At 42.8% G+C, this 26,741-nt stretch overlaps 1 protein-coding gene across 3 annotated transcripts in view; it reads right to left on the bottom strand.

Moving 5' to 3' along the window:
• Positions 1-26,741, bottom strand: part of NCALD (neurocalcin delta) — a 65,062-nt gene that overhangs the window by 11,232 nt on the left and 27,089 nt on the right. For 2 of the 3 annotated variants that reach the window (XM_069957282.1, XM_069957283.1), the window contains exon 2: positions 228-624. In XM_069957282.1, coding sequence (XP_069813383.1) covers positions 228-605 — 378 coding nt within the window. In that variant the 5' untranslated portion in view covers positions 606-624. Of the gene's footprint in view, positions 1-227; positions 625-7,787; positions 7,858-26,741 lie in introns of those variants that run through there. The other variant, XM_069957284.1, reaches the window with a different exon arrangement.

Here is a 26,741-nt window from a genome sequence, read left to right as displayed (position 1 = left end):
AATATGGCGGGTAACTAACATATAGAGTGGGGCTACAGTGTAGGGGCACGTCGTTTTGCTTCGCTTTGGCTGTCCAGGCATGATGGGAATTGTAGTTCTGCAACAGCTGGAGGGCCGAAGGTTCCCCATCCCTGATATAACGCTATAGTTTTACATTCTTGGTGAGTTACAGGGCCACATCTGTCTTTGTATAATTCAGCAAATGCAATGTGACCGGGATAACCTACCTGTACTATTTCCAACATTTCCGATTTGCTGATGTAACCATTTCCGTCGAGGTCATACATACTGAACGCCCACTTCAGCTTCTGCTCCAGCTTTCCTCTGGACGTCACGCTCAGAGCTATGATAAATTCTCTAAAATCAATTGTCCCATCACCATTTGCGTCAAAAGTACGGAATACATGTTCTGCAAATTTGGAAGCGTCCCCATAAGGGAAAAAATTCCCATATATTTTCTTAAACTCCTCCATTGTTAAATGTCCACTTGGACAGTCTCTCAAGAAGCCTTTGTACCACTCCTGGATCTCATGTTCTGTAAAGTCTGTGCTTTCTAGTAAGTCCTGCATGACCTCAGGACGCAGCTTGCTGTTCTGTTTCCCCATGATGGCGTTTCGTTTTCAACTATATAAAGAAAAGAAAAAGCTGTGAATATTTGATATAATATAACATAGGCACAAATTATTATTACTATTGACCAGAAAGAGCGCCACTCTCGTCTACAGGCCGTGCCTGGTACAGCAGCTCTGCTTTATTTATTGGAATGAGTTGCAATACCAAAAACAACCTACGAACAAGAGTGACACTGTTTCTGGAAGAAATAAAAAGCAGATAAAGTTGTTCTAATTAGATAGAACTCTTAAGTGTAAGTATAAGGATTGTTCTACCTTCATTTTAGAAAGTGTTGGGTTTTAAAGTTACACTTTTGATGTCATCAGACATAATCAAACGCTACGTCCAACAGCACCAAAATGGATGCATGCCAGAGAGCCAGCAATCCCGAAAGAAGGCTTCTTCTTCTTCTCCTCACTAAATCTTTACTAAGTATCAAAGTACGTGAGAGCTATGTTTTCACCCATCTTGGCCTTTGACAAAGATCCAGGTCGAAATGTAGCTCAAATGTATTTGGATACTCAATAAAGATTTGAAGATTTGTACTTCTCTGACAAACCTTTAAGCTGTCCTTAAAGGGGCTTAGAAAAACATGGCCACTTTCTTCCAGAAACAGCACCACTCTTGTCTCTAATTTGGGTGTGGGTTTTGCATCTCAGTTTATTGACGTCAATGGAGCCTAATTGCAATACCATGCATAACCTGAGGGTGGTGCTGTTTGGTGGTGCAAGAAAGTAGCCATGCTTTTTATTTTTTAAATCCTGGATAACCCCTTTAAGACAGGTCAAAAGTTTTGACCGGTTGGGGTCTTGGTGGTGAAACCTCCTCCGTTTACTAGACATAACCAGGAGAGGCAGTGTGCTGATGCCTGTTCCAACTCATCACAGGATACAAACTCCACTATTAGTAAATCTATGTAGCCAGTCACCTGCAATGAGATGTACAGTGTGTCATCAGTGTCCCAGGGGAGAAAGTAAGAGCATGTGTCCTTCTGTTTAACCCCTTATGTACTGCAGTGTGTAAGTGACCCAATGTTTACTTACATGCTGCAACACACAAAAAAGCTGAAGGTGTCACTGTAATGCATATATATATATATATATATATATATATATATATATATATGCAGTGTTTTGTCTTGCACGTAGGGGAGGGGGCCCCTTAAAATTTTTTGCCATGGGGCCCTGTGAATCCTAGCTACACCCCTGACTAACTTGTAATACCACACACAACCTGAGGACAGGAGTGGCGCAGTTTTTGTAAGAAAGTAGCTGTGCTTTTTCTCATGCTGGATAACCCCGTTTGATGTAACTGACTGTCTAAACAAACTGTTCTCTATACACCCTGCAAGGATTAAATAATGGAAAAATGGTTAGTCTCTGACCATAAATATGACAGGGCCATTATCCTTTCCAGATGATGATGACTGTAAATTAGATTGTCCATATTTTTCATGTCACTGACACTCGCATGATTTTCGTATTGTACTTAAGGACAATAAACTTTGTTTCAGGGCTATAAATAAGCCAATATAATTCTCAGCACAAAATGCCATTAGGAAAAGAAAAGGCTTCATATTTTAATGTTCCAGATTTTATTTTTTCCCCTTACATTTTTTTACAAGATATTTTTTGTTTCCTAAGAAACACTTTAAATATCTGAGAAAGTGCCTTATATTCAGCAGACATGGCAGCATGACACTGTCAGACCACCCTGATGTTGAGACCTTCACTAATGTTCAGCGCTGTGCCCCACTGCTGTGAGTGAACTGTGCAGTGACTGGTTGCAGCACAGTCCTCTCCCTTTTCCTGCGGCACTCATCTGCAAGAGAGAAATCTAATTCCTGCATGTAAAAGCCCCTGGGCAGTTACCCAGAATGGAGCTAAAGGACCTGCAGGACCTTCAGTGATGTCAGTCATGTGATTAGTCACATGACTGTGAGAAGTGTGCACTACAGATACTGTAGGTAGGGATAATCTGTATTTTAATTTTTGTGTGAGTTGGTCTGTGTCTGTATGTATGTAGCAGTACTGTTTGTGTATATTTATGTAGCAGAAGTGTGTGTGTTTTGATGTAGCAGAGCTGGTTCTCTATGATGTAGCAGAGCTGGGTTTGTATGTGTGGGTATAATGTACTGTCATGGACAGTGTTAGACTGTTAGAGTGAGAAACTGGGAGAGAAGAGTGTGGCTGCATGCAACCAAGACGGTCCCGTAAATGTACATTGGGGGTCCAACTCGGTCAAGAGGTATGGGCTTTCTGTGTCCTCATTTACTGGCTATCTGTGCTCTTAAGCCTCAAGTTCACCCCCTGTTGAGGGCACTGGCGATCACCCCCTTGACATTCTATGGGCATGGTTGCAGTGAGCAGCATCTTCTCTTGAAAGAGGTGGTCACTGTAGTTGTACATGCTTAGCATCTCTTCTGAGAGAAAGAGAAGACATCTTCGCCATAACACCATAACCTTTGTATACATTGAGGATAACAGAGAGAAACAAGACTACACATGTGTGTCCACCATGGCACATCTACTTAGGTGGACACAGTAAAGCTACTGAAAAGAAACAGCAGGTGGCGCTATAGTAACATTATTCCTGCAATATTTACTAAAGTGTAAATGCAAATAAAAAAAAAATAAAAACATTATTTGGGCCTGCCTTTAACTTTAAACCATTCTTCACGGGACATGCCCTTTAAGGTTATCAGGAGGTTGGGTGAAAAAAACATAATGTGGGATAAGCTTTCTAGTCATTCGCTGCAAATCTTTCCTCCGCTCCGGCATCTTGGATAACATCGCAGCAGGCCTCTTACGTTACTCAATCAGAACTCTCCAAGACCTAATCAGCCTTGAACCTATTTCCATATTTCACACTCCAGCAGTCTCGCAGGTTTCAATCATAGATTGTGGGCATGGATATATTTAATGCACACTGCTTCGGAAATGACAGTGCTGGCATAAGCAAATCTTACGTAGACGTCTTCCATAAATATCAATACGGTATAAATATTTATGCCCCTCATGGATCAATTAGGAGAGCTTGACTTTGCTTCTCCATATTGCTGGTTATGTATGACTTAAAGGGAACATGGATGTAATTAACCCCTTGTTTGGATAGGACTAGTCATCAGGGTTCCAGGCATACCTTTAATATTTCAATAGTCCTCTCCATCTGTAAGATAAAAGCCTTCTAGTTTACATATAAATGAGGTTCAAGAGCCCAAAGGGCATTCCCTAGGATGGCAAGAGCCAACCCATGTCCTCTATATCACCACCTCATGGCCCCCTTGCATCCACCTATTCTATTTGACTGAAAGCCGTTAGAAAAAAAGGACATGGGCTGGACTTACCTGGACTCTTGCCGTGCTGATGAACGCCCCCTGGGCACTTGAGCCTCATTTGCATGTTAACAAAAATGCTTATATCTAAGCACTGGAAGTGACTATGGAGATAATAATGGTAGGCCTAGAATCGTGACGATTAATCCTACCAAGCCATGATCATATTCACACACTGGACTAGCCCACCAGAGGAACTGTGGGCCGCCAGCTTTAGAACCTGCACAATCACTGACTGACGTGTCGTTTCTTACTGGTTCTTCATTGGAGGGACCCCAGGATCATTCCTCCTGGTAGGCCCCAGACACCCCAGTCCGACACTGCATTCGCAGCTACTTTTCTAAATTCTTTGAAACACTACTGCTTTTCAGTGCAAATCATAGATGTCTGTACTAAAAGCGCATGCTTCTGTTTCCTGCTGCCTATGGTTTAGGGAGCATGAAAAAGAAGGCAGGTTTTCTGACTCCCCTTAAAGGCATACCCCATAAAAACAGTGTGCATCCAACATTTCTAGTACACAATAGAAGAAATATAATCACCAAATAAAGTATATACAATCAATAAGTCTCAACGTATTTCTCCCCTTCCCCCAAACAGATGGTATCGGGTTCATCAGGGGACAAATGACTGGGCAAAGAAAGATATAATACCAACATGCCAATGATACGTGATAAAGAGATAGGCAAAATAATAATTGGTTCCACTTAAAGGGGTAGTCCACCCAAAAAAAAATTCTTTCAAATCAACTGGTGCCATAAAGTGCCAGAGATTTGTAATTCACTTCTATTAAAAAATCTTAAGTCTTCCAGTACTTATTAGCTGCTGTATGTCCAGCAGGAAGTGGTGTTTTCTTTCCTGTCTGACCCAGTGCTCTCTGTTGCCTCCTCTGTCCATGTCAGAAACTGTCCAAAGCAGGAGCAAATCCCCATAGAAAACCCCTCCTGCTCTCCAGACTGGAAATAATACAACTTCCTGTTGGGCATACAGCAGCTAATAAGTAGTGGAAGGCTTGAGATTTTTTAATAGAAGTAAATTACAAATCTCTGTCACTTCATGGCAGCAGTTGATTTGAAAGAAATTTTTTTTGGGTGGACTACCCCTTTAAGCCTTTTACTTTGACCCTGTATGAAATGGTGGTTGTCATTGCCAAGTTCAGTGATAATAATCCAATTGTTTATCTTATCTTATCTTATCTCAGGAATATGTCAGACACCTAGCAGTAAATATAAGATATTTCTACCTTCTAAAGACATACTGTATCTGGATTTAAAGGGACAGGTATTAGAAATAAAATATCAGTCGTTTCCTTGTGGCTTCAGGCAAACAGGTAGGTATATTATAGTTTCAGTCAGCTATGGGATCATGCTGTATCTTCATATTTCTTATTTAAAAGCAAACTATGCCCATATTGTCACATGTAGCTACACAGGGGCCCATAGCTACAAAGTTGCAGATAAAGCCTGCCAAGGAAAGTGTTTGAATCAGACGTCTCAGAATGGGATGGGAGACAGAGTGAACAGCTCACACAAAGATTTTTGTGTCTTCAGCAGAAAGCAGCCGCTCAGAACTGGAAGATGGAGTGGAAGTCTGGAAGGAATTGTTACTCTCACAATAAGCAGCAACATATGAAAAGTTATGTTTAAGTGAAATACCCCTTTAAGCCCTATACTTCCAGGGATGATACCCATCATGTCATAAATTAGGACTATTTGGCCTTTTTTTATATACTTATTATTTTATTTCTGTGAGAAGCTCTAAATGATAACAATTCTGGTGCACAAGGGCCCCCATGCTGTTTTTGCATAGGAGCCCTCATTTATCCATGTCTGCCCCTGGGATGCTCTAGTAATGCAAGAAAACCTTATCCTCAAGCACTGATTTCAAGCCTTTACTTTAAGGGGATTTTTTTCTGTTGTTCCTGCTATGAGACGTGACACTTAAGTGTCAGTACGAGGCAGAAAACACTGTAAGAAGGTATTTCTTCAGCATAAGCCTAGCTTATACCGAGACGCCTGCTCTTTGAACTAATCTTCAATGCATGTGAGGAGGATGCGCTATGTTACATGGTCAGCTGCATAAATATTCATGTACGATGAGTCACCGGCTGCAACGCTGAGGAAACCCAGCAGAAATATATTATGATAACATTAAGCTTAAACAATACTGTCCGCCCTGGTATAATAAGCCGTGCTCCCCATCTTCTCTATATTATTTATTTAATTCTTGGATATAGCACCAAGGTGTCAAACTCAAGACCCTCCAGCTGTTGCAAAACTACAACTCCCATCATGCCTGGACAGCTAAAGCTAAAGATTTGGCTGTCCATTCATGATGGAAGTTGTAGTTTTGCAACAGCTGATGGGCCGTGAGTTTGACACCCCATCGTCACTCGAAAAGGTGCCACCCATAATGTAGGTCATATATGGCATAGTGAAGAAGTCCATGACTTAAGGCCCGATTCCACCAAACAATTATCGGGCGTATTCGGCCAATATCGGCCGTTAATCGTCCCGCGAAATAGAGGGCAACGATCAGCGGCCATTGTTCATGTTGGCTGATCGTTGCATTGCTTGTTTTTTAATCATGTTAAAAAACAAGCGACTGGGATAGCATTGATCTGCTGCCGTCGCCCCATGGAATAGGAGCTGAGGCAGCAGACTGCCCCGTCCTCTATGTCCTCTATGGACGATCTAGCAATCACCCGGGCAGCCCCCCTGCAGCTCCCAGCGGCCCGCCCCGCACTCACCCGCTCGCTGCTGCCATGGAGAATGGGGAGCGGGGAACGAGGAGCAAATGAGCGCTGATATCGCTCGTTTGCTCCTCTCCGACGGCCCGTGGAATAGGACCTTTAGGGTCCTATTAGACTAAGCGATTTTTACCGATTAAAAAATCGCAAACGAGATTGTATATCGTTATCCTAAAATCATTCACCATATTACACAAAACGATAGTCGTTAGTTACCCCTGTTATAACGATCGTTACTGTGATTGTTTACTCCATCTGATCCCAGCAAAAGAAGGAACGATGTGATTACAGAACGAATGTGGAATTACAGCGAACGATTAACGATGATTTTAGGTTCAGATCTAAATGAAAGATCAACGACACGTGAAGGATTTTTCGATCGTTGCCTGCAATTACACAGGACGATTATCGTTTAAATCTGAACGATATAACGATTTTTCCCTCGATAATCATCCCGTGTAATAGGGCCCTTAGGGTTCTATTAGACAAAATGGTTTTTAACGACTAACGATCGCAAACGAGATTGTTTATCGTTAACTTGAAATCGTTCACCATATTACACAGAACGAGGGTCGTTAGTTACGGTCATTATAACGGTCGTTATTATGATCATTTACTCCATCTGATCCAAGCAAAAGAATGAACAATGTGCAATTACACTGAAAGATTAGTGAATGAATGTAGAATTACAGCAAACGATTAGTAAACGTTTAGCGAACGATTAACGATGATTTTAGGGTCAGATCTAAATTAACGATCAACGACGCGTGAACGATTTCTCAATCACTGACTGCAATTACACAGGACGATTATCATTTAAATCTGAACAATATAATGATTTTTCGCTCGATAACCATCCCGTGTAATAGGGCCCTTAGGCTCGGTTCACATATTCTTTGTGGTTTCTATCCATAGCGGAAGTCACACCGATATATGCGAATCCAAACAACCCGACAAGAGTAATAATGGGATCCTTCAAGGTTTCTCTCTTTTGATCATTAAAAATAAGAGCGGCATGCTGTGGTATTCTTCCCGCCAAATGTAACAGAAGCGCTGCTGTGAATCAGCAGATATGAATCAATAACACGCACTTACTGTACAGAATAATGGAGGGATATCTGTAATTACCAAGACTCCTCGGGCCTTATTTATCAAAATCCTCTACCAGCTACAATGGCTTAGTTGCCCCTAGCAACCATTGACAATGCAGATTATACATATCAATATCCACTATACCGGTACTACATCCGATTGTGGGTGAAGTGTAGAGGGTCATAATTCTATTCCTCTGTTTTTTTGATTTATAACGTTAATTCTGTCCATCTCCTTGAGAATATCACTCCTTATCGCGACCGGATTTCCCACGATAGATATCATTTCCACCACTGTGCATACTGACCTTCTTCATTGACAACCCCCATGGACAACTTAGGGTGGTCATTTAAATGAAGTGACCGTTTAAAGAGACTCTGTCCGTAGGTATCTGCTGTCCTATCTAAGGGTAGCATAAACTAGTGACAGAGAAGCTGAACAGAATGATGTATCACTTACATTGCTCTTTGCAGCTGATACAGAGATATCCTCCTGAATAACATGGACAATAACTAGTGCTCTCCATTATGTGCATGAGCCCGGTATTCCTGGATATTCATGAGAAGCAGAAAACTCCGCCCACCAGCTGCTGATTCTCCTGCATATAAGGAGAATGGCTGAACAGAATTATACAAGTAATACACAGATCTGTTCAGCATTTCTGTCACTAACTTATGGTGTCTTCATTTAAGGCACCATTTACCTAGTGACAGATTCCCTCTAAAGGGTGTTTTTCCGGAGATGACTGTTCACTCTCAGTTTAGAAGGTGTACCCTCAAGATAGGCCAAGGGCCGTGGTGCAGACCCAGGGAACTGCTTTTTTTGCTCACTAGGCAACCCCTTTAAGGTTTTGAAATGTGGTCTAAATCTTACCCAGAGCTGTGATTATTAATGTTTTAAAGGGGAATTCCCATCTGGAGATTTATGACATATCCATGGAATGTACCCTAAATGTCACAATATGCCACCTCTGGGGCCTCACACTGTCCTGAGATTGAGGGGCCTCCTCAGCCTCAGCTGTATTAGACTGGAAAGAATCCACTACTTCCTGCAGGACATACAGCAGCTCATAAGTACTGGAAGACGAGATTTTTTAATAGAAGCAAATTCCAAATCTCTGGCACTTCCAGGGACCCGCTAATTAAAAAGAAAAAAATTGGGGGTGAACTACCGCTTTAATTGCGGCCGTCACTGGGAATTTTAATTAAATACACACCCAAAGGGCCATTACTCCACCTGAATTACAATAATGTACATTGTAATGATGGGCGGCCAAAACGTGAAATGATGGACATCATTTAAAAAAAAATGACGAACGAAAAGGAAAAAAACATTGTGAGAACAAAGCCATATACTGAGGCCTACTCTTTCTGAACATGTAATACTTTACACCATACTCACACTTGTTTCTAAAACGATTTGTCACATGAACTACAATTACAGTCAGCCTAGGGATCAGCTGGTACCTTTAAGCCCCGCCCAGGAGGAGCTCCCGTAATACTCTTGGGTGGGCTTTAAATAAACCCCTCCCCTTTTATTACCCAGTTTGTAGCAAAGTTGGCAAGCATGGAGTTGTAGATGTTTTAGCCGACTTCCACTCTAGCTTATAGAGAGGGGTCCAGACTGTCACCCCCTTTTGAGTATTGGCTATCTTTTATACCTAGGTATAGGTAATAGTTTTGAGACTACTACAATACTGATGTAACTGTCTGACCAGGCAAGGGATGAGACAGTAGGACTGCGCATACCTGGCACATGAGATGAGCCCGATAAATTACCACCTTATTTAGCTAAGCCGGGAACACTCTGAAATTCTCTTTATTCTTTATGACTCAAGTGCCAACAGATTGTACAGCGCTCAAACGCACCAAAGAATAAAACTTCTGGCACCGGCTACGTCTCTCCGAACTTCATACACAGAAGTCACAAAAGTTATTTTTCCCCGTGTAGTGTTTTCTGGAACATGCGCCTGCTGGATTTGTTTCCGAGGACATGGAAGGGATTGTTCATTAAAGTCCAAAGCAGCTGTTGTCTGGGGGAGAGAACATGGACATCAAAAAGCTGTCTCCAAAGGGAGTTTCCAGCCAGCAGGCAGCCAGCAAGAAAGCAAGCGAGCTGTATGCTCTTCTGCTTCCAGACATAGTTCGAGGTGCTCCACTGAAGCATTATATGAGAGAAGAGAGGGGAGAAGTCATGGTCTCACAGCCTGTATCTAGGAATATATTATTAGAGTCATTATAGGTCGGTATGTCGTCGCTGTCACCATCACACGTTCTAATAATATCCCTCTAAGGGGACGGCAGTCACAACCTGTGACACTGATTAAATGGAGGATCTGGAAGCTGCTTCTGTGCAGCCAATTATCATCACAGCTCTGTTTATCTGCTATCTGTTTTGCCATTGCTCCAATGCATTAGAAAAAAAAAAAGACTGGTCTCAACCTTTATAAATTAAAAATACCTCGTTTTGTGTATACAGTTCTAATGTAGACCGATGTTTCCTTATGGAAAGCAACTGAAAAAAAATCCCTCTATGTCTATGTAGTCTTATTCTATTAAAGGGGTACTCCTGCGAAAATAAATTCTTTCAAATCAAGTAAAGGTTATATAGATTTTTAATTTATTTCTATTTAAAAATCTCAAGTCTTCCAGTACTTATCAGTTACTGTATGTCCTGTATGTCAGTCTGACAAAGTGCTCTCTGCTGCCACCTCTGTCCGAGACCGGAACTGTCCAGAGCAGTAGCAAATTCCCATAGAAAACCTCTCCTGCTCTGGACAGTTCCTGTCTTGAACAGAGATGTCAGCAGAGAGCACTGTGTCAGACTGAAAAGAAAACAATATTTCCTGCAGAACATACAACAGCTGATAAGGATGTGAAGATTTGATGTAAATGACAAATCTATATAACTTTCTGACACCAGTTGATTTGAAAGAAAGAAAAAGGTTTTCACTGGAAGACCCCTTTAAGCTCTAAATATAAGGAAATTGTGGTAAAAGTAACAATGGGCTGCAGGATCAGACTACACAGGGATGGTTTGTAGTCTGTGACCATAGAGACACCAAGTTTTTTCACTTTTGAATTTCCTTAAATGTTTTTTTTCTTAAACCAAGGTAGATTTTTATGCTTTAGTTTGGTAGTTTGGTCACCTTAAAGCGGCCTAAAAGGTTTTGCTTGGTTTAAAAAAAAAAGTACCCTTTTTGAAAATTTGGAGAAACTCTATGGAAATCCCCTTCAGGAGCCTCGGCCATCAGCCAGAACACAGAGTAGCTACTTACTTAATGGACCATTGTTTTCAACAGTTCCTCTGGTAGCACTGCACTAGAATAGAAGCTTCCAAGACACACTGGATTGTTGCTGACCAGGCACACCAACTTTGGTGGGCCTGGTCAATCATCTAATGTGTAATTACTGATTTTGGGGGGAAAGAAAAACTGGGCACTTAGGTTTCAATTGCCCACTCCTTTTGTTCTCAGGGGAGAAAGCACTACAAGGTGTGTCTCCACTGAAACTATAAGAGCACTTGCCCAAGCTGACCATGCAAGTATATAGGGGTATGGAAAGACACAATGATCAGCTAAAAGAGCATTTGGTGGACTGATATCGTTCTAACAAAAAGTTATTGTTCATAGAGGACAACCCCTCTATAGGTAGCCAGACACTGTCAGCTAGACATTTGATTGGCCAACAGCTCAGCTATCTCCTGATAAACCTTTGGCTGGACCCATGTATTCATTATAAACAGAGGCGGTAGAGCAGGTTTATCGCAATGAGAACAAAAACAAAAAAAGATCAGGCAGTTCTATCGAAGATGCCCAATCCTTCCCCGTACGTATTAGGACCCACCGGTTTTCGGCCGAATCACCTGACCATCCGATGTTTATTGAGGATTCCTGACTCTTTCCCAATGATGTTGGTCGGTTCTCCAGAAATTGAAAGCTTTAACCTATATGTGTACTGGGGCCTGAAGAATAGCAGGATACTAGAGACCATTATCCAGAAAGGGTTAGAGGAAAATAATAATGCAATAACAAAATATGTCAATCCCAGTGCTAGTAAATAAGCCATTTCCACCCTGCGGCAAATAACCAGCAGCCGCACTATATTAAACAATTGTGTATTCTGCCCCTGATGACCTCCTATTTGATGTTCCAGCGATCATAAACCTTAGTCACGTCTGAGTCAATAAACTGCGCCCTTCGCAGATCCGTTTGCATCCATCTTCTTAAAGGATCGCTCTCCATGACAGTCATTAGGCCTGACGCGGGGCGCTTATGTCTTTATTGTCGACCCAGTGACAACTATGGAGTAATATGTTCACAGCGGCACAAATAATCTAATTTACTCCTTCCTCAAAAGTCGTGTAACATCTTAATGTAACTCTACCGCTTCGATATTAGATAACACCGACCAATCAGCCGAGGCGGTTAGAACGTCCATTAACCATTGTGACTCTGCAAAGTGCATTAGGCAGCTGACTCCGCTATAATCCAATTTTGTCGCTCCTCGCTGTAATTGTGCATTTAGGAGCAGTGCAATCTTTCAATTTAAGCTGCGAGGCTTTGAAAAAAATAATTTTCATTACTCATGTGGCTAATGGGTTTTTACTTTTTCCAAGCATTACTTTTAATGTGTTGTGAGATTGGTTTCTATTTGCTGCAATTCTAAGGAAGAGCAGTGTATTAAAATGACGTGGGGCTCATTCACACACTGTATTATGGCTTATATGGATGGGACCAACTATACATCTGTATGGCTCTATACTGTACATTGTTGGATGCCAGATTATGGAAATAGTTTCCGTTAGAAGCTTATCTTCAACACAGTGTGGTAATACCTAGCTTCATTTTACAGGCTTTTTGGAGTAGACTTGAAATTTAAGCCCTACTTAAAAAATAAGTCCTGGTAATAGTCAGCTGACCAGATGCCTGACACTGGGTGGCTGAGCATCAGCTAATCTGTGCCAGACTTGTGATGCTCCGCCCCCCACCTGCTCAACACAAGCTGCAGGGGGGGGGGGGGGGGGGGTAAGAAGATGCACAGTAGGGGACATTAAATACAAGGGGATGAAGGATACGTGGGCCAATTACAGAGAGAGGAGGGAGGTATGAAGTATGGGGACTACCTGCAGAGGGGGATGTATACAGTATGGTCAAACAACTACAGAGGGGAGAGGGAGGTATACAGTATGGGGACTACCTGCACTGGGTGATGTATACAGTATGGAAGAATAACTACAGGAAAGGAGGTAAATAGTATGGGGACTACCTGCGGAGGGGGGGATGTGTACAGAATAAGGGAAGATCTACAGAGGGGGAGGCAGATATACAGTATAGGGACTACCTGCAGAGGGAAGGGCATACAGTATGGGGACTACCTTTAGAGGGGTGAGGGAGATATACAGTATGGGGACTACCTTTAGAGGGGGATGTATACAGTATGGGGACTACCTTTAGAGGGGAGAGTATACAGTATGGGGACTACCTACAGAGGGGAGGGTATACAGTATAGGGACTACCTGCAGAGGGGGATGTATACAGTATGGGAGGGACAACTACAGAGGGGAGGGTATAGAGTATGGAGACTACCTGCAGAGGGGGATGTATACAGTATGGGGACTACCTACAGAGGGGAGGGTATACAGTAAGAGGGGACAACTACAGAGGGGGAAGGGAGGTGCCCAGTATGAAGGCGTAACTACACAGAATCTTACAGTATAGGAGCCTAACAGTGGGACATACAATATGGTGTCTAACTGTGTAGGGGCATACATTGTTTCTCAGAAAATAAGATCTACCTCAAAAAAAAGCCAGAGCCCTTTTTTCGGTGAAAAAAATTTCAGAGAAAACTGGTATATGGCGGCACATCTAAAAGTATATATAGTCAAGTGGGTAGTCTTATTAGGTCATTGAAAGCTCTCTCTATGCACACTTATACACAGGCAGCTGTCAATCACTGAGTAGGACCGCCCACAGGACTATTTAGCCCAGAATAGGCAGAGATTTACATAAATGACAAGTTATCCTGGAACTTTCCCCCCCAAACTAAATATCACTCTGCTCAACCCCTCCTACACCATAGGTTGATGCTGGCCATTGGGACTGCATGTTAAGTGTGACAGGTTCCGTTTAAATAGCCAGAAACAACAATATAATAATTAAATATGCTTTTTTTTGTGCCCTCCACATATATACAGTAGATGGGGGCTACCAGCCATAAGGAGTATATAAAAAGTCAGGTTCCTGAGGATGATATATGTTTGTGTGCAAAGGACTCATGTGCCAAGAACCTGAAGAATTCTACACTAAACCAAGAAGCCATGGAAACAGAGAAAGCTTCCTGTAGGGTGATTTACAGGGTGTTTTGCCGAGCAGTCGCAGTGATGGACAGGGCTAAGATTGCAATCAGGGAAAGTAATACTGAGCGGTGTTTTCTTTCTAGCACTCATCACACTGAGGCCTTATTACTTGTGACTTTTCTCCTGTTATTGTCATCTCATTTACCTCCTTTATAACCACGTCTTAGGTTATTTTACACTGGTATGGCCTCCTGCAATGGTACGTCTGTGTCCAAAAAGGAATAGACTAGCAACATGGAGATCTTATCCCCTGCTTTTCTTCCAAGGGTGAAAGGCGAAAGACAAGTAGAACATTTTTCATTCTAAATGACCCACTTATATACAAAGCATCTCTACATTATAGGTAGCCATTTTCCTCCTCATATGATCAGATTAGATAGAAGGCCTAGAGATAAGAGAAACTCAAGTGAGCATGCTTGAGTCCGATTGTTTAGAATTTAAATACCGGTGGTTTACGTTCGATGCAGTCCTGGAAAACATAGATACAGCCTATGGCCTATGACTATATCCATGTTTTCCAGGACTTCCTAGGGCTGCATCCAAATTCTTCAGCCTCCGCTATTCAAATGCCGAACGATTGGACTCCAGTTGCGATCATCTCTCTCATCTCTCAAGTCCTCATTCACAGCACATGTTTTCTTTGGTGGAATTCCTTCAAAGAGTTGGGTTTCCATTATGCTGGCAGCATGTCCCCTGTTTATAAGAGATGAGATGCTTCTCCATAAAAGATTGACTCTGCCAACAAATACATGGGGTTTACATTGGGCAACGACGTTCGTGGCAACATTCATAGGTGATAATCAGCCCATGTCAATGAACTTCTAGTTAGAATACCTCAATTACAAGTCAACCATAGAAGTCAAGTGCTTCTCAAACTACAAGGTAGGCCTCAATGGTGAGTCACCTTGCAGAATATGATGCCAGCCAACCACCTCCAGTCCAGTGGTATAGATGGCCTTTCTATGGACATGATGCTTCTGCTCTGGCAGAGGAACTCTTTAGAGAACATTTTCCCTTGGAAGCCATTTTTCTGTGGAGATCCAAACAGAAACAGAAGTTACAATTCTGTGGGAGCCTGTAACCTCCTTGTTGGAGCATGGGAGGGTAAGTGCTGTGCGCTGAGGCCGGGGGCATAACTAACACTATAGCAGCCATAGCGGCTGCTATGGGGCCCACCACATCAGGGGGGCCCTGTTACCTGCTCCTTGGAAGTTGGTTAGGCTCTGAAGCCGACATGGTTAGGCAAGTGATGGCCCCCTTAGTCCATACAAATTTGCATTGAATCCTTAGGATCGAAATATATCAATAGATTTGGTTCTTCATCTTTGGGCTACTTCATGTATACCGTACCTCTAAAATGCTCTAGGTGTTACTGTATATGCAGACCTATTATTATATTACAAAAAAATTCCAGCAGAAACCAACACGGAGAAGTGAGTCCATAATAATCTCTTTATCTTTAATAAACTGAACACCTTATGGATTTGCAGTTTCTTATATTGTAATACCAGTAAAGACTTTCAAGCCTTTAGCTCTCAAATATAATTTTTTATGTGCTAACTACCAAAGGACTTTGCAATATGCTAAAGATCTCACATGGTCTCATACGTTTCTCCCAACACTCGCTTAACTTGCTGGCATTTGGCACTATGTGCGGACTGACTGCTATGTGCGTCCTGATATTCTATCACAAGATCGCATACTTGAGGACTCTCTAGAGACAAGTCTTCTTAATGTCGTTTTTCTATGACCCCATAATGTGGCCTTTCAATTCCTCAGTGTCATTTATCTTGCGCTGTAGCCTGGAGTTTGCATTGGCTTCTATTCTATATAGTTTGAATGGCGGACGTGTAAAATGACCCTATAATATCTTCTTACACATTGCTATTTGCCTCAATAGGTTATAGATATTTACTTTGAAGTGTCTGTCGTATATCATTCTATAACACTCTGTGCAGATAAATTCAATGAATATTCTAGATAGCGCTGCAACCTTCATAATCTCGCACTCTCTGAAGTATTGGTGGGAACACTATTTGTGTTAATGTTTCGAAGGATTTATAACTTGCAATAATTTTTAAACATATGGGGGGACATAGATCAAGACTGACGTACTCGTATGCCAGTCTTAAATAAAGCCCTGTCCCACTTTACCCACACAGATTTACTAAGAGGCACATGCCTAAAGCTGACGGGACCTGCACCTGTCACAGGACTTGCGCAGAAACCTGCACCATACCGCCTTACATGCCTGCCCATCAGGCGAGGGGGCTTCTGCCTGCCGTAGGCCACGGAAAAGGCAGAAATCGGCACCTTTTACATGGCGAACACCAGGCCGTATAAGGATTAATGTGCCCCATGATCTATACTGGGTATCTCTGAAAACCCCAATCCCTAGTAAGGCCGGGTTCACACTACGTCACAGAACGGCCGATGCCTGTGAAGATTATCCCGACCGGTACTGCAGTACCCGCCGGATGAACTTCAATTCTATTGAATTGGGATGCAGGTGCACCCATGTGCGCCTGCATCCCAATTCACAATGGCACACAATAGAAAGTGCGTCCGGAGCCACACTCTCCAGTGTGTGAACAATCAGTGGTGTGCGGTTGCTATTCAATGAATAGCAGCGGTACAAAACTGACACATCAGTTTTTACTGTGGCCGCTAGGGATCCCGGCCGGAGTATATACTATGTGTATACACTCCGTCTGGGATTCCCTCTGACTGTAATGCAACGTTACAACGGTCGTGATTAATAGAACTTTTACACGGTGTGAACTTAGCCTGAGAGGGTAAGTAAGGGATCAATAGGTGATCACATGACCACAGGTTAAAATTTCAAAGTTTTCTAAAAAAATAAAATAAATAATTTTAAATAAAAAAAAAAAAATCCCCCCAAAATTATCCAGAGAATACAAAAAGTTCCCCAAAACAGTCCCATATAATGTTTTTATATAAAAACACAAACCAAAATTTTAAAAATTATGTAAATCAAACTTGTGCGACAAAAAACTAAAGCTCAATCGTCCTCCATTCTTGGAATCGGTTGGATTGATCCTGTTAGATCTTTGTATCCAATATCACTACTGTGTGGTGCACAGATCTTTACGTTGATAAAAAAAAAAAAACACAGTGGAAATAAATAGCTAACACTTGATCTCTAGAATATGCAATTGATTTGGCTGTACAATCCTATAAATTTAGGTCAGTGAATCCGCTGGTACAGTCAGTGGCGGGATCCAGTAGTGCATTAACTATGCATTGGAATGTGAACTCATTCTGTCATTGCACTGGCTCTGTCAATGTTGATGGCTCATGCGCAGAGCTAAACCAGTCATCCAAAGCAACGGAGGGATTAACATCTTGTCAATGCAACTGTGTGCAATATAACCTACACTGTAAATGGCATGCATCTGTTCACTTTACAAGAATCTTAGATCCTATCTCTCTATCCTGCCTCACTGACTATCTACCTTCTATCTATCTATCTATCTATCTCATTATCTAGAACAAACTATATAGAGCAGCACCACCGCTGTGGACTATCTATCTATCTACCTATCTATCTCCTATCTATCTATCTATCTATCTATCTATCTATCTATCTATCTATCTATCTACCTATCTATCTCCTATCTATCTATCTATCTATCTATCTATCTATCTATCTATCTATCTCCTATCTATCTATCTATCTATCTATCCTGCTCCGACAGTGCCCGGTCCCTGCTGCTCACCACTTCCTTAATACAAGAAAATGCCTGCTCAACCAACCACTGGCCACAGTGGTGACCCGCCGCAGCCACTGATTGGCTGGTTGGCACCTTCCTAGGAAATGGTTAGCAGCAGGGATCGGGCACAGCTGGACTGACAGTAGCTACAATTCGGACATGCCAAATGTTTTGATTGGTAGGGAACCCCACCAATCAGGAGAACGAACCAGAAGAAGTGGCACATTTCACTCCCCAGGGCTGCTCCAGTATAAGTCAATGGAGCTTCCTGGGTAGAGCTTATTGACATCAGGGAACTTTCTGCTCGTTCTCCTGATCGGCAACATCTCAGCAGTGAGATCAAAATGTCCCAGTGACATGTCAAATGTTTTTTTTTTCTATATAGGGCAGTCATGTCAAACTCTGGCCCGCGGGCCAAATCTGGCCCGTGCTGCCATTATTTTTGGCCTGCCATGCAATTCAGAGTTTGAATTACATCTGGCCCGCTATGGCTACTATATAAGAGAGTACAGGGGAGGGCTGGCTACTATATGAGACTACAGGGAGGACTGGCTACTATATGGGACACTTGGGGGGCTGGCTACTATTAAGGCACTATTGGGTGGGCTGGCTAAAATGTGGGGCAATTTTGTTTGGTTTGGCTACAACATGGGGCAATATTGGGGGGGTTGGCTATCACATGGGTTTGGGTTTAATCATATCAAGCAATTTATCATGTCATTTATGACAGTGCACAGGGCTGGGATACGCACACCACTGACAGTGCCAGGACCGCCAAATTCACACTTCAATAATTATTAAGGTTGGCCTGCGACTTTGTCCAATTTTTTAATTTTGGCCCACTGTGTATTTGAGTTTGACGCCGCTGATATAGGGGTACACTTTAAGGCTTTCTTAACATTTACACTTGTTATACTTGTTGTTTTCTTTCATCATTGGAGCGTAACAGAACAATGGAAACAACAGAGGTGCTTGTACTGCAGCTCAGTTTCATTGACTATGCTGCATTACCAGGCATAGCCCACAAACAAGGGTGGCGCTGTTTCCAGAAAATAAATAAACCCTCATAATCTCAACGCTTACACACATTTATAGGAGTGTTGATCTAGGCAGGAATAACCTGCACATAGTTATCCCTTTGTTTGGGAGACTCCAGGGTATGTTAACATGTCAGACTGTTCCATTGTCTTGGCTGATGTATCCTCCGTTGCACCTTGGCATATATTTGTTCTAGGGTGTTACCGCAGGTGATATTGATCTTACAGGTATCATGGAGGTGTCTTATTGTTGAGTTTTTCTTAATCTTTTGTAAACAATTCATTAAAATCATTTCAGAGATGTGGTGAGACCAAAACTGGGGAAGGCTTGGCACGAACACGTGAGGCTAAGAATAACCTCAAAGACGCATCCGCGGCTACACTATGTCCTAATCCAAAGCTCATCCTAATACAATACAGCAGGCTGTTCTCCTGGCTCCGGGTGCCAGAGACAACACTGGAGATATCTCATAAGGAAGGAAACCCCAGACTACACCTAACACCACGTAATGTTACATGGATATGCTCATAGAGTGCTGTAATGCTATAATATCATCTGTTCCTCATGTTTTCATGTGCACATACTATATATTATATATATATATATATATATATATATATATATATACACACACACACACACACACACAGTAGTACCTTGGTTTAAGAGTAACTTGGATTGAGTGCGCTTTAAGGCTGGGTTCACACTATGTATATTTGAGGCTGTATTTGGTCCTCATGTCAGGTCCTCATAGCAATCAAAACCAGGAGTGGATTGAAAACACAGAAAGGATCTGTTCACACAATGTTGAAATTGAGTGGATGGCCGCCATATAACAGTAAATAACGGCCATTATTTCAATACCACAGCCGTTGTTTTAAAATAACAGCAAATATTTGCCATTAAATGGCGGCCATCCACTCAATTACAACATTATGTGAACAGAGCCTTTCTGTGTTTTCAATCCACTCCTGGTTTTGGTTGCTATACAGCCTCACAAATACAGCCTCAAATATACATAGTGTGAACCCAGCCTTAAATTGTGACTTGGTTTAAGAGCATTGCTTTGGTTTAAGAACTTCCTGTACTGGGTGGGAGGGGGAGTGGGGGTGGGGCATGGTCTGCATCGCAGGGTCTACAGCTCTGTACTCTGACCCAGGAAGTCTCCCTCACCTTCCAAATCAAAGCAGATACACTTCAGGCTGGGGCTTGCATCAGGGGACAGGAGGTAATCTCTTCTTAGCTGTAACCTCTCTCTCCCTGGACAGAAAGTGCTGCATTAATGTGCCCACATAAGCCCTGCTCATTCTTTCTTGCTCCCTGCAGTCTCTTGTGTTTCCCATCATTTCCATTCCTGCTATAATGTGCCTGCACTCACACTCAGGTATACACACTGCTGCTATAATCTGACAGCACTTACACTCAGCCATTCACACTGCTGTATAGAGAAGTTTCTGTCACTGTCCTTCTGCACAGCTCTGTGATTCTCACTTCCTGATTGGTCCATGCTGAACACACACCCCTTCCCCATTGCTGTCATGTGACCACACAGACCTCTGGCAGCAGCCCTGCTTCTCTATTCTAACCTGTTGTACTACACTACTGCATTATGGGGATCTGCAGTTCCATCCTGTATCTACAAACTGCTGCTGTTCTTTTAGAAACATAGAAGATTGTTGGCAGAAAAAAACCAATGGGTCCATCTAGTCTGCCCTTTTAATATTTCCTTTTAGGAACACTCACCTACCCCATCCTTTTAGTATATCCTTATGCTGCATTCCCACGTTCCGTGATCCTGACGGATCACGGACGTGGATCGCATGTACCGGAGTCCCCCCGCGCCCGGACAGCATCTGTAATTAGATGCTGGGAGCGGGGGAGACTGTATTCATAAGCGTTGTGCAGTAGTAACAGCACCATGCGGCTGATTCATTACACCGCGGCGCTTATGAATACAGTCTCCCCCGCTCCCAGCATCTAATAGCAGATGCTGTCCGGGCGCGGGGGGACTCCGGTACATCAGGATCATCAGGACTCCGTCAGGATCACGGAACGTGGGAATGCAGCCTTACAGGTTCCTTTTTCAGCCTTATGCACTTACTATACATTTTACTCCTCATGCTGATTGCTATACTGTACAGTAAATTATAATATCATATATTCAGCTCTTTCTCATTGTTTGTTTCATCTGTTGTACATGTTATTTAGAATAATAAATCATTATTTTTGGGGTGTGGAGCCAATTGTTTGCATTTCAGTGATTTCTTGCTTTGGTTTAAGAGTGGATTTGGATTACAAGCGCGGTCCCGGAATGAATTATGATCATTATCTAAGGCACCACTAATATATATATATATATATATATATATATATATATATATGCATTTACAAATGACCATATGTTAGTACATCAGAGGCAAGAACAATCAGCACAATTCATTAGGTTAAACTGTCTCTGGATGGCAAGGGTATGCCATCAATTTCCGAATTGTGGAGGTCCGACTGCTGCGTCTTCCGTATTAGAACAAAGTGGTGGCAATTCTAGAAAAGAGCAAGCTCACGCATGCTTAAAGGGGTACTCCAGCGGGGGGGCACTTCTTTGCTGGGACCTCCGGTGCAAGGTTCACGGCCTTGACGTGACGTCTCAGGTCCGCTCAGCCACTCAGTGAAGGAGGCGGGATCTGAGCGGACTTGAAACGGATCCTGCCTCCTTCACTGAGTGGCTGAGTGACGTCACGTCTCGGGCCCGCGTCAGTCACCCGGAAGCGTCAGACACCTCCTCCCCGGTCCCAGCAAAAAAGTGCCCCCCCCCCGCTGGAGTACCCCCTTAACAATGGCCACAATCTACTTTATTGGGCTCTTTATGTCCCATATATACAGCCATATGCTGTATCCATGTTTTCCAGCACTCCCTAGGGCTGCATCCAACTTTTTCATCCACCGGTAATCAAATGCAGAGTGTTCAGATTATAGTATGCTCAAGGTTTGCTCATCTCTAATATTGACCAGTTACAGGGCCATATCACAGCTCACGGTATATCACGGCATTCATGAAAGTGAGTGGGGTCATGTTGCCACCTACAAGTGGCCAAGACCATGACCTTACAGTTGTAAGGAATCCATCTCTTACTGGTCACAGTACCCAGACATGACATGTCAAATCTTTTTAATTCGTCTGGGTCTGGGTACTAAAAGATAGCATGGCTGGGTTCCTTACTACATCTTTCCCTGCTTGATCCAATTCATTGCAGGAAATGCCTCAGAAAATGAGTTGGAGCAAAAAGGCAGAGAGTGGAGCACACAGTCATGCCATGCAGGGATAGCTGGAGCTCTCAGTACCCAGAGCAATCAAAACTATTGACAAGTCTGTACAACATCTCTAGTGTTTTTTTTTTTTAAGGGGCTATGCAGCTCTACAACAACATGGACGCTTTCTTTCAGAGACAGAACCACTCTTGTCTCCAGTTCAGGTGCGGTTTGCAATTAAGCTCCATTCACTTCATTGGAACCGAGTTACAAAACCTGCACTTAAACTGGAGACAAGAGTAGTGCTGTCTCTGGAAGAAAGTGGCCATGTTTTTCTAACGCTGGATAACCCCTTTAAAGTGACAGTAGTGCTCTAAGTAGTGCACACTCTTTGAACGGCTCCCTGAAATACCATAGAAGCCCAATAGTATGTGCATGCTATAGTTGCTCTTCCTTAAAACATACCTGGCTGGCATAGTTACCAATATGTGAAAAAATCAGTATGTAGAAGCCCCACCCTAGAGACGGCCCAATCTCTAGTTGGGCTGAAGACACATTGGGCCACATGCATCATCCGGCGAACGGATGATTTTCGGCGGAAAGTGCCGATTTGCATATTTTTTTATACGCAAATGGCCGATTTGCGAATAAAATATTCGCAAATCGGCACTTTCCGCCGAGTACGCCAGGGGGCGGAAAGGGGGCGGAAAAGGGGCGGAAAGTGGGCGGAACGGAGGGCGCGGACTCAGAGTCCGCGCGATTTATCATGCGTTCCGCCAAAATGTACGCCGAAAACCTACTCCAGTCCTCAGCTGGCGTAGGTTTTCGGCGGTGCGCAACGGCGCGCACGGGATTTATGTAGAGGCAGTCCGCCTCTACATAAATCTCCATAGCGCCGGAGCTGCGGGGGCATTTTTACGTCCGGCGTAAAAAACGCCGGACTTAATAAATGCCTCCCATTGACGTTTTCTGTATTCTATTCCATTTGACTTTTTTTTTTAACCACAGACAAATGTAATTTTTAAGTTATCTGAATCTACTGTACAATAATAAAAAAAATTGCCTATGAAATAACACAAGTGAAAACCTGGCCCGGCATCTGTCCAATAGCTGTAATGAGATTCTTCAGTGCACTTGATCTGTAAAGTGATTTCACCTGTTAAATGTCTCCATAAATGAATAATTGGCCTATATTCAATCCCTTAAGTGCTTGATCTTGTCTCGGAGCAACCAAGCACAAAGCATGAGATAGGCAGAACGCAGCGGATGCAGAAAAACAAAGGGCTATTTCGATGGGTGCCACAAGTTTACAGGATATAACGTCCGATTTGACAGGTATTGGCCGGCAGACACGAGTGATATATTGTAGTGAAAGAAAACTAATACGCAAGTCTAGAGAAGAGGTGAAAGTCTGAAACATTCAGGGCCCTCCATCCAACAGCCAATAAAACATGGAATCTCCATAGGACACATCTTTCGAGTGGTGGTCCCTTTTCGTGGCCATCTCTATCAGCCCAACTGGATAGAGCAGCTGGGTGACGTGTGGAAATATATTAAAGGTGTGACCACATTTGGTAACACCACCTTGGTTGACTTTGAGGGTATGCACACAATACGGAATCCACATGGATAACTTCCGCCGTTCACTCCCACTTGAAGTTCCACCCGTCCCATTGGCTCCATTCTACGCTCAGGCAGATTCCGCTATCCACCCAAAGAATTGACCTGTCTCGGGTGGATAGCGGAATTGACCTTGGTGGACTGCAGAAACTGCCTGAGCATAGAATGGTGTCAATGGGACAGGCGGAACTTAAAGCAGGGGCGTACATGGAATTTACTGAAAGTTATCTGTATGGATTCCGTAGTGTGCATACCCTTTTCCAAGGTAGCATTGTCCATTGTCCATTTCATCAAGGCTCAGGTCCCTGATGATTTCTTGACTTGTCTTGACTGCTCAGAAACGTCTGCTGACAGTAGTGATCCACCGTAGCCAATGAGTTGGCATTCCCTTCTTTTGAGAAAGGGCAAGGAAGTGGAGATCAGCGGGGATCTTGGCACTGTTAAATTGGCAGCATTGGTGATCAATAGGTGAGTACTGCATTAGCAAGCCCTTTTTACCCCACTGGAAACCCCCTTTAAAGGGGTTATGCAGGCTTAGAAAAACATGGCCACTTTCTTCCAGAAACAGCACCACTCTTGTCCTCAGTTAGGGTGAAGGTTTTGCAACTCTGATCTATAGAAGTGAATAGAGCTGATCTGTAATTTCACAAGCAACCTGAGGATGGTGTGTGTGTGTGTGTCAGTTTTTGCAAGAAAGTAGCTGTGTTTTTTTCCAATCCCGAATAACCCCTTTAAGGCCCACAGCAGAGTCGCCTCTGTGCCAGTTAATAGAGCTTACACAGTTCCTTTAGCATGGAGCCATACAACTTAGAGGCCACCCACCACTCAAAGGACATACAGAGTCTGATACAACATGGCAATTTTTTTAGATTTATAGGGAACCCAACAAAAATCAGCCTCCTGATGATATTAGAAACACAATAAAATCTCCATTATGACTCCATATAAAACAGAGCTGTAATACAGTCATGTACATGAGCTCTTAGGCAAAGAGCAGTGTTCTGCATCAGAAGTGCACATGTAATGAAAGCTTGACTCAAGACCAAAACGTATCCATCTCTGGAAGAAGCTAAGTGCTAACTATTGCTATAAAACATCCGGGAAATTCTCTTCTCCTTCATGTTTCGGCAGACTGCTAGTGACAGTATGTCCGGGAACGACTAGGAATGACAAGGGCTAAGTGCTGAAAACATAGAACGTCTGCTGATTTACAGGGTACTGTACATAGCTGGCTTCCCAAGAAGACAAATGTTTCTTGGATCACACAGGCCAAAATATTCTAAAAAATAAATTCAACAGACTCCAAAAAGTTGGGGGGGGGGGGGGGGGGGGTGGAAATCGAAGATAGAACCAAAAACAACCAGACCACTTGTCTCGCCTTCACAATAGATGATTGCACAAACTTCCTTTAATTTTTCAAACATATTTGGAAACAAAGACAATGGAATCCTATGAAATGCCATCCAGTGATCTTGGAAGGGGTACAGGTATTTCTTATGGACTACTTATAGAGCACATGAGAGGAGCCAAGTTGCCGATTGTTCATACCTGAATACACAAAGGAGCATTTGTATTCTGTTGGTAAAGTGTCAGACCATGGAGTCTATTAGGGGCAGATTACGTAATCCCAAAATGGTTTTCCCCATGCAATAAAACGTAAAGTTTCTTATTTGTTTCCTGGTTTTTCTAAATCCATTCACAATTTTTCTATTAATTTGGAAGAAGTTGTAAATTGTTGGGGAGACTTATGGGTGTCCTATGGTCATTGCTCTCCAAACCCCTCTATGGACGTACCCTATAAATCTCATCTCTTTACCTAAGACGACAAGTGTTGGGCGACAACAGTACTCGGAGTATGACTGGTGGGGTTGCTGAGTACTCTCGGGGTAATATACGGGGGTGCTACTCTCCGAAACACGTAAGTCCATGCAATTTATACACAAAAGAAAAATATGAGAGTGCACTCACCCGATAAAACGTTGTCCTTACCAGTAGCAGAGAAGTGTACTGTGTACCTCTATATAATAGTCACACAGTTACCAAATGATTACGCCATTCCCATTCCTCACTGCATATTGTTTCACATCTGTATCCAGTCGTCATTTGCAGGTCAAGGAGTCAATGGAGCCCACAGTATAGAACGAGAAAGACGAGAGGAGTGGTGTATAGGATAAAATAATAGACAATACTATTTACAGCCACTTTGTGTAACATTTCTTCCCCCAGGGACCCTGCAATCTACCACCAGAGGTGAGATACTCATCTTGCCTCATGGCAGATCTGACCCTGCTCCAGGGCAGAACCTGAATGTACTGTAAATGTTCAGTTATCGGATAAATAAAGCATTACACAGTTCCCAATAAAATCAGTGGGTCATCTCTGTAATACATAGGCTTGCTATGTGAGATGCACTCTATGTGGTAACCCTCCACTCTGACAAATAGATGAGTCCTCATTTGTAGATGTCTTATCTCAACATTTCCTAATATTGTCATTAAAAATATGCCTTCTAACCTCCAGCATACCACTTTTTTTATGTAAGGTGGCTCACACTAGAATATCCCTTTAACCCGGACAACATCTTGCAGTGGATTTACATTCACAAGTGTGGCTCATACACATGGTGCTAATATCTGGCCCGTAATCCCCGTACATGAGACAGGCTGCCGAGCCGTAACCCCAGAATGTCAGCAAATCCCTCTCTTTACACAGTGTGAACTTGTAAAAGATTTCAGCTGGCGACACAAGGAGTATCATATGGCACCTAATAGCAAAATACCTAATAGCCCCCATCCCAACTGGCCACAGGGTTTTGCTGTGAATGTATAGGCCGGTATATATTTAGTTGTGATAACATATCAGTTTATTAATAAATAGCTGCATGGTCAAAATGTTTCCTATTTCTGGAATGTATCAATGCAATTGTGTTGGCAAAACTTGCCACAAAGTGTTACCCAAGAAT

The sequence above is a fragment of the Dendropsophus ebraccatus genome, chromosome 2 (assembly GCF_027789765.1).
Source record: "Dendropsophus ebraccatus isolate aDenEbr1 chromosome 2, aDenEbr1.pat, whole genome shotgun sequence".
NCBI lineage: Eukaryota > Metazoa > Chordata > Amphibia > Anura > Hylidae > Dendropsophus > Dendropsophus ebraccatus.
This window is presented reverse-complemented; position numbering and strand designations above follow the sequence as displayed.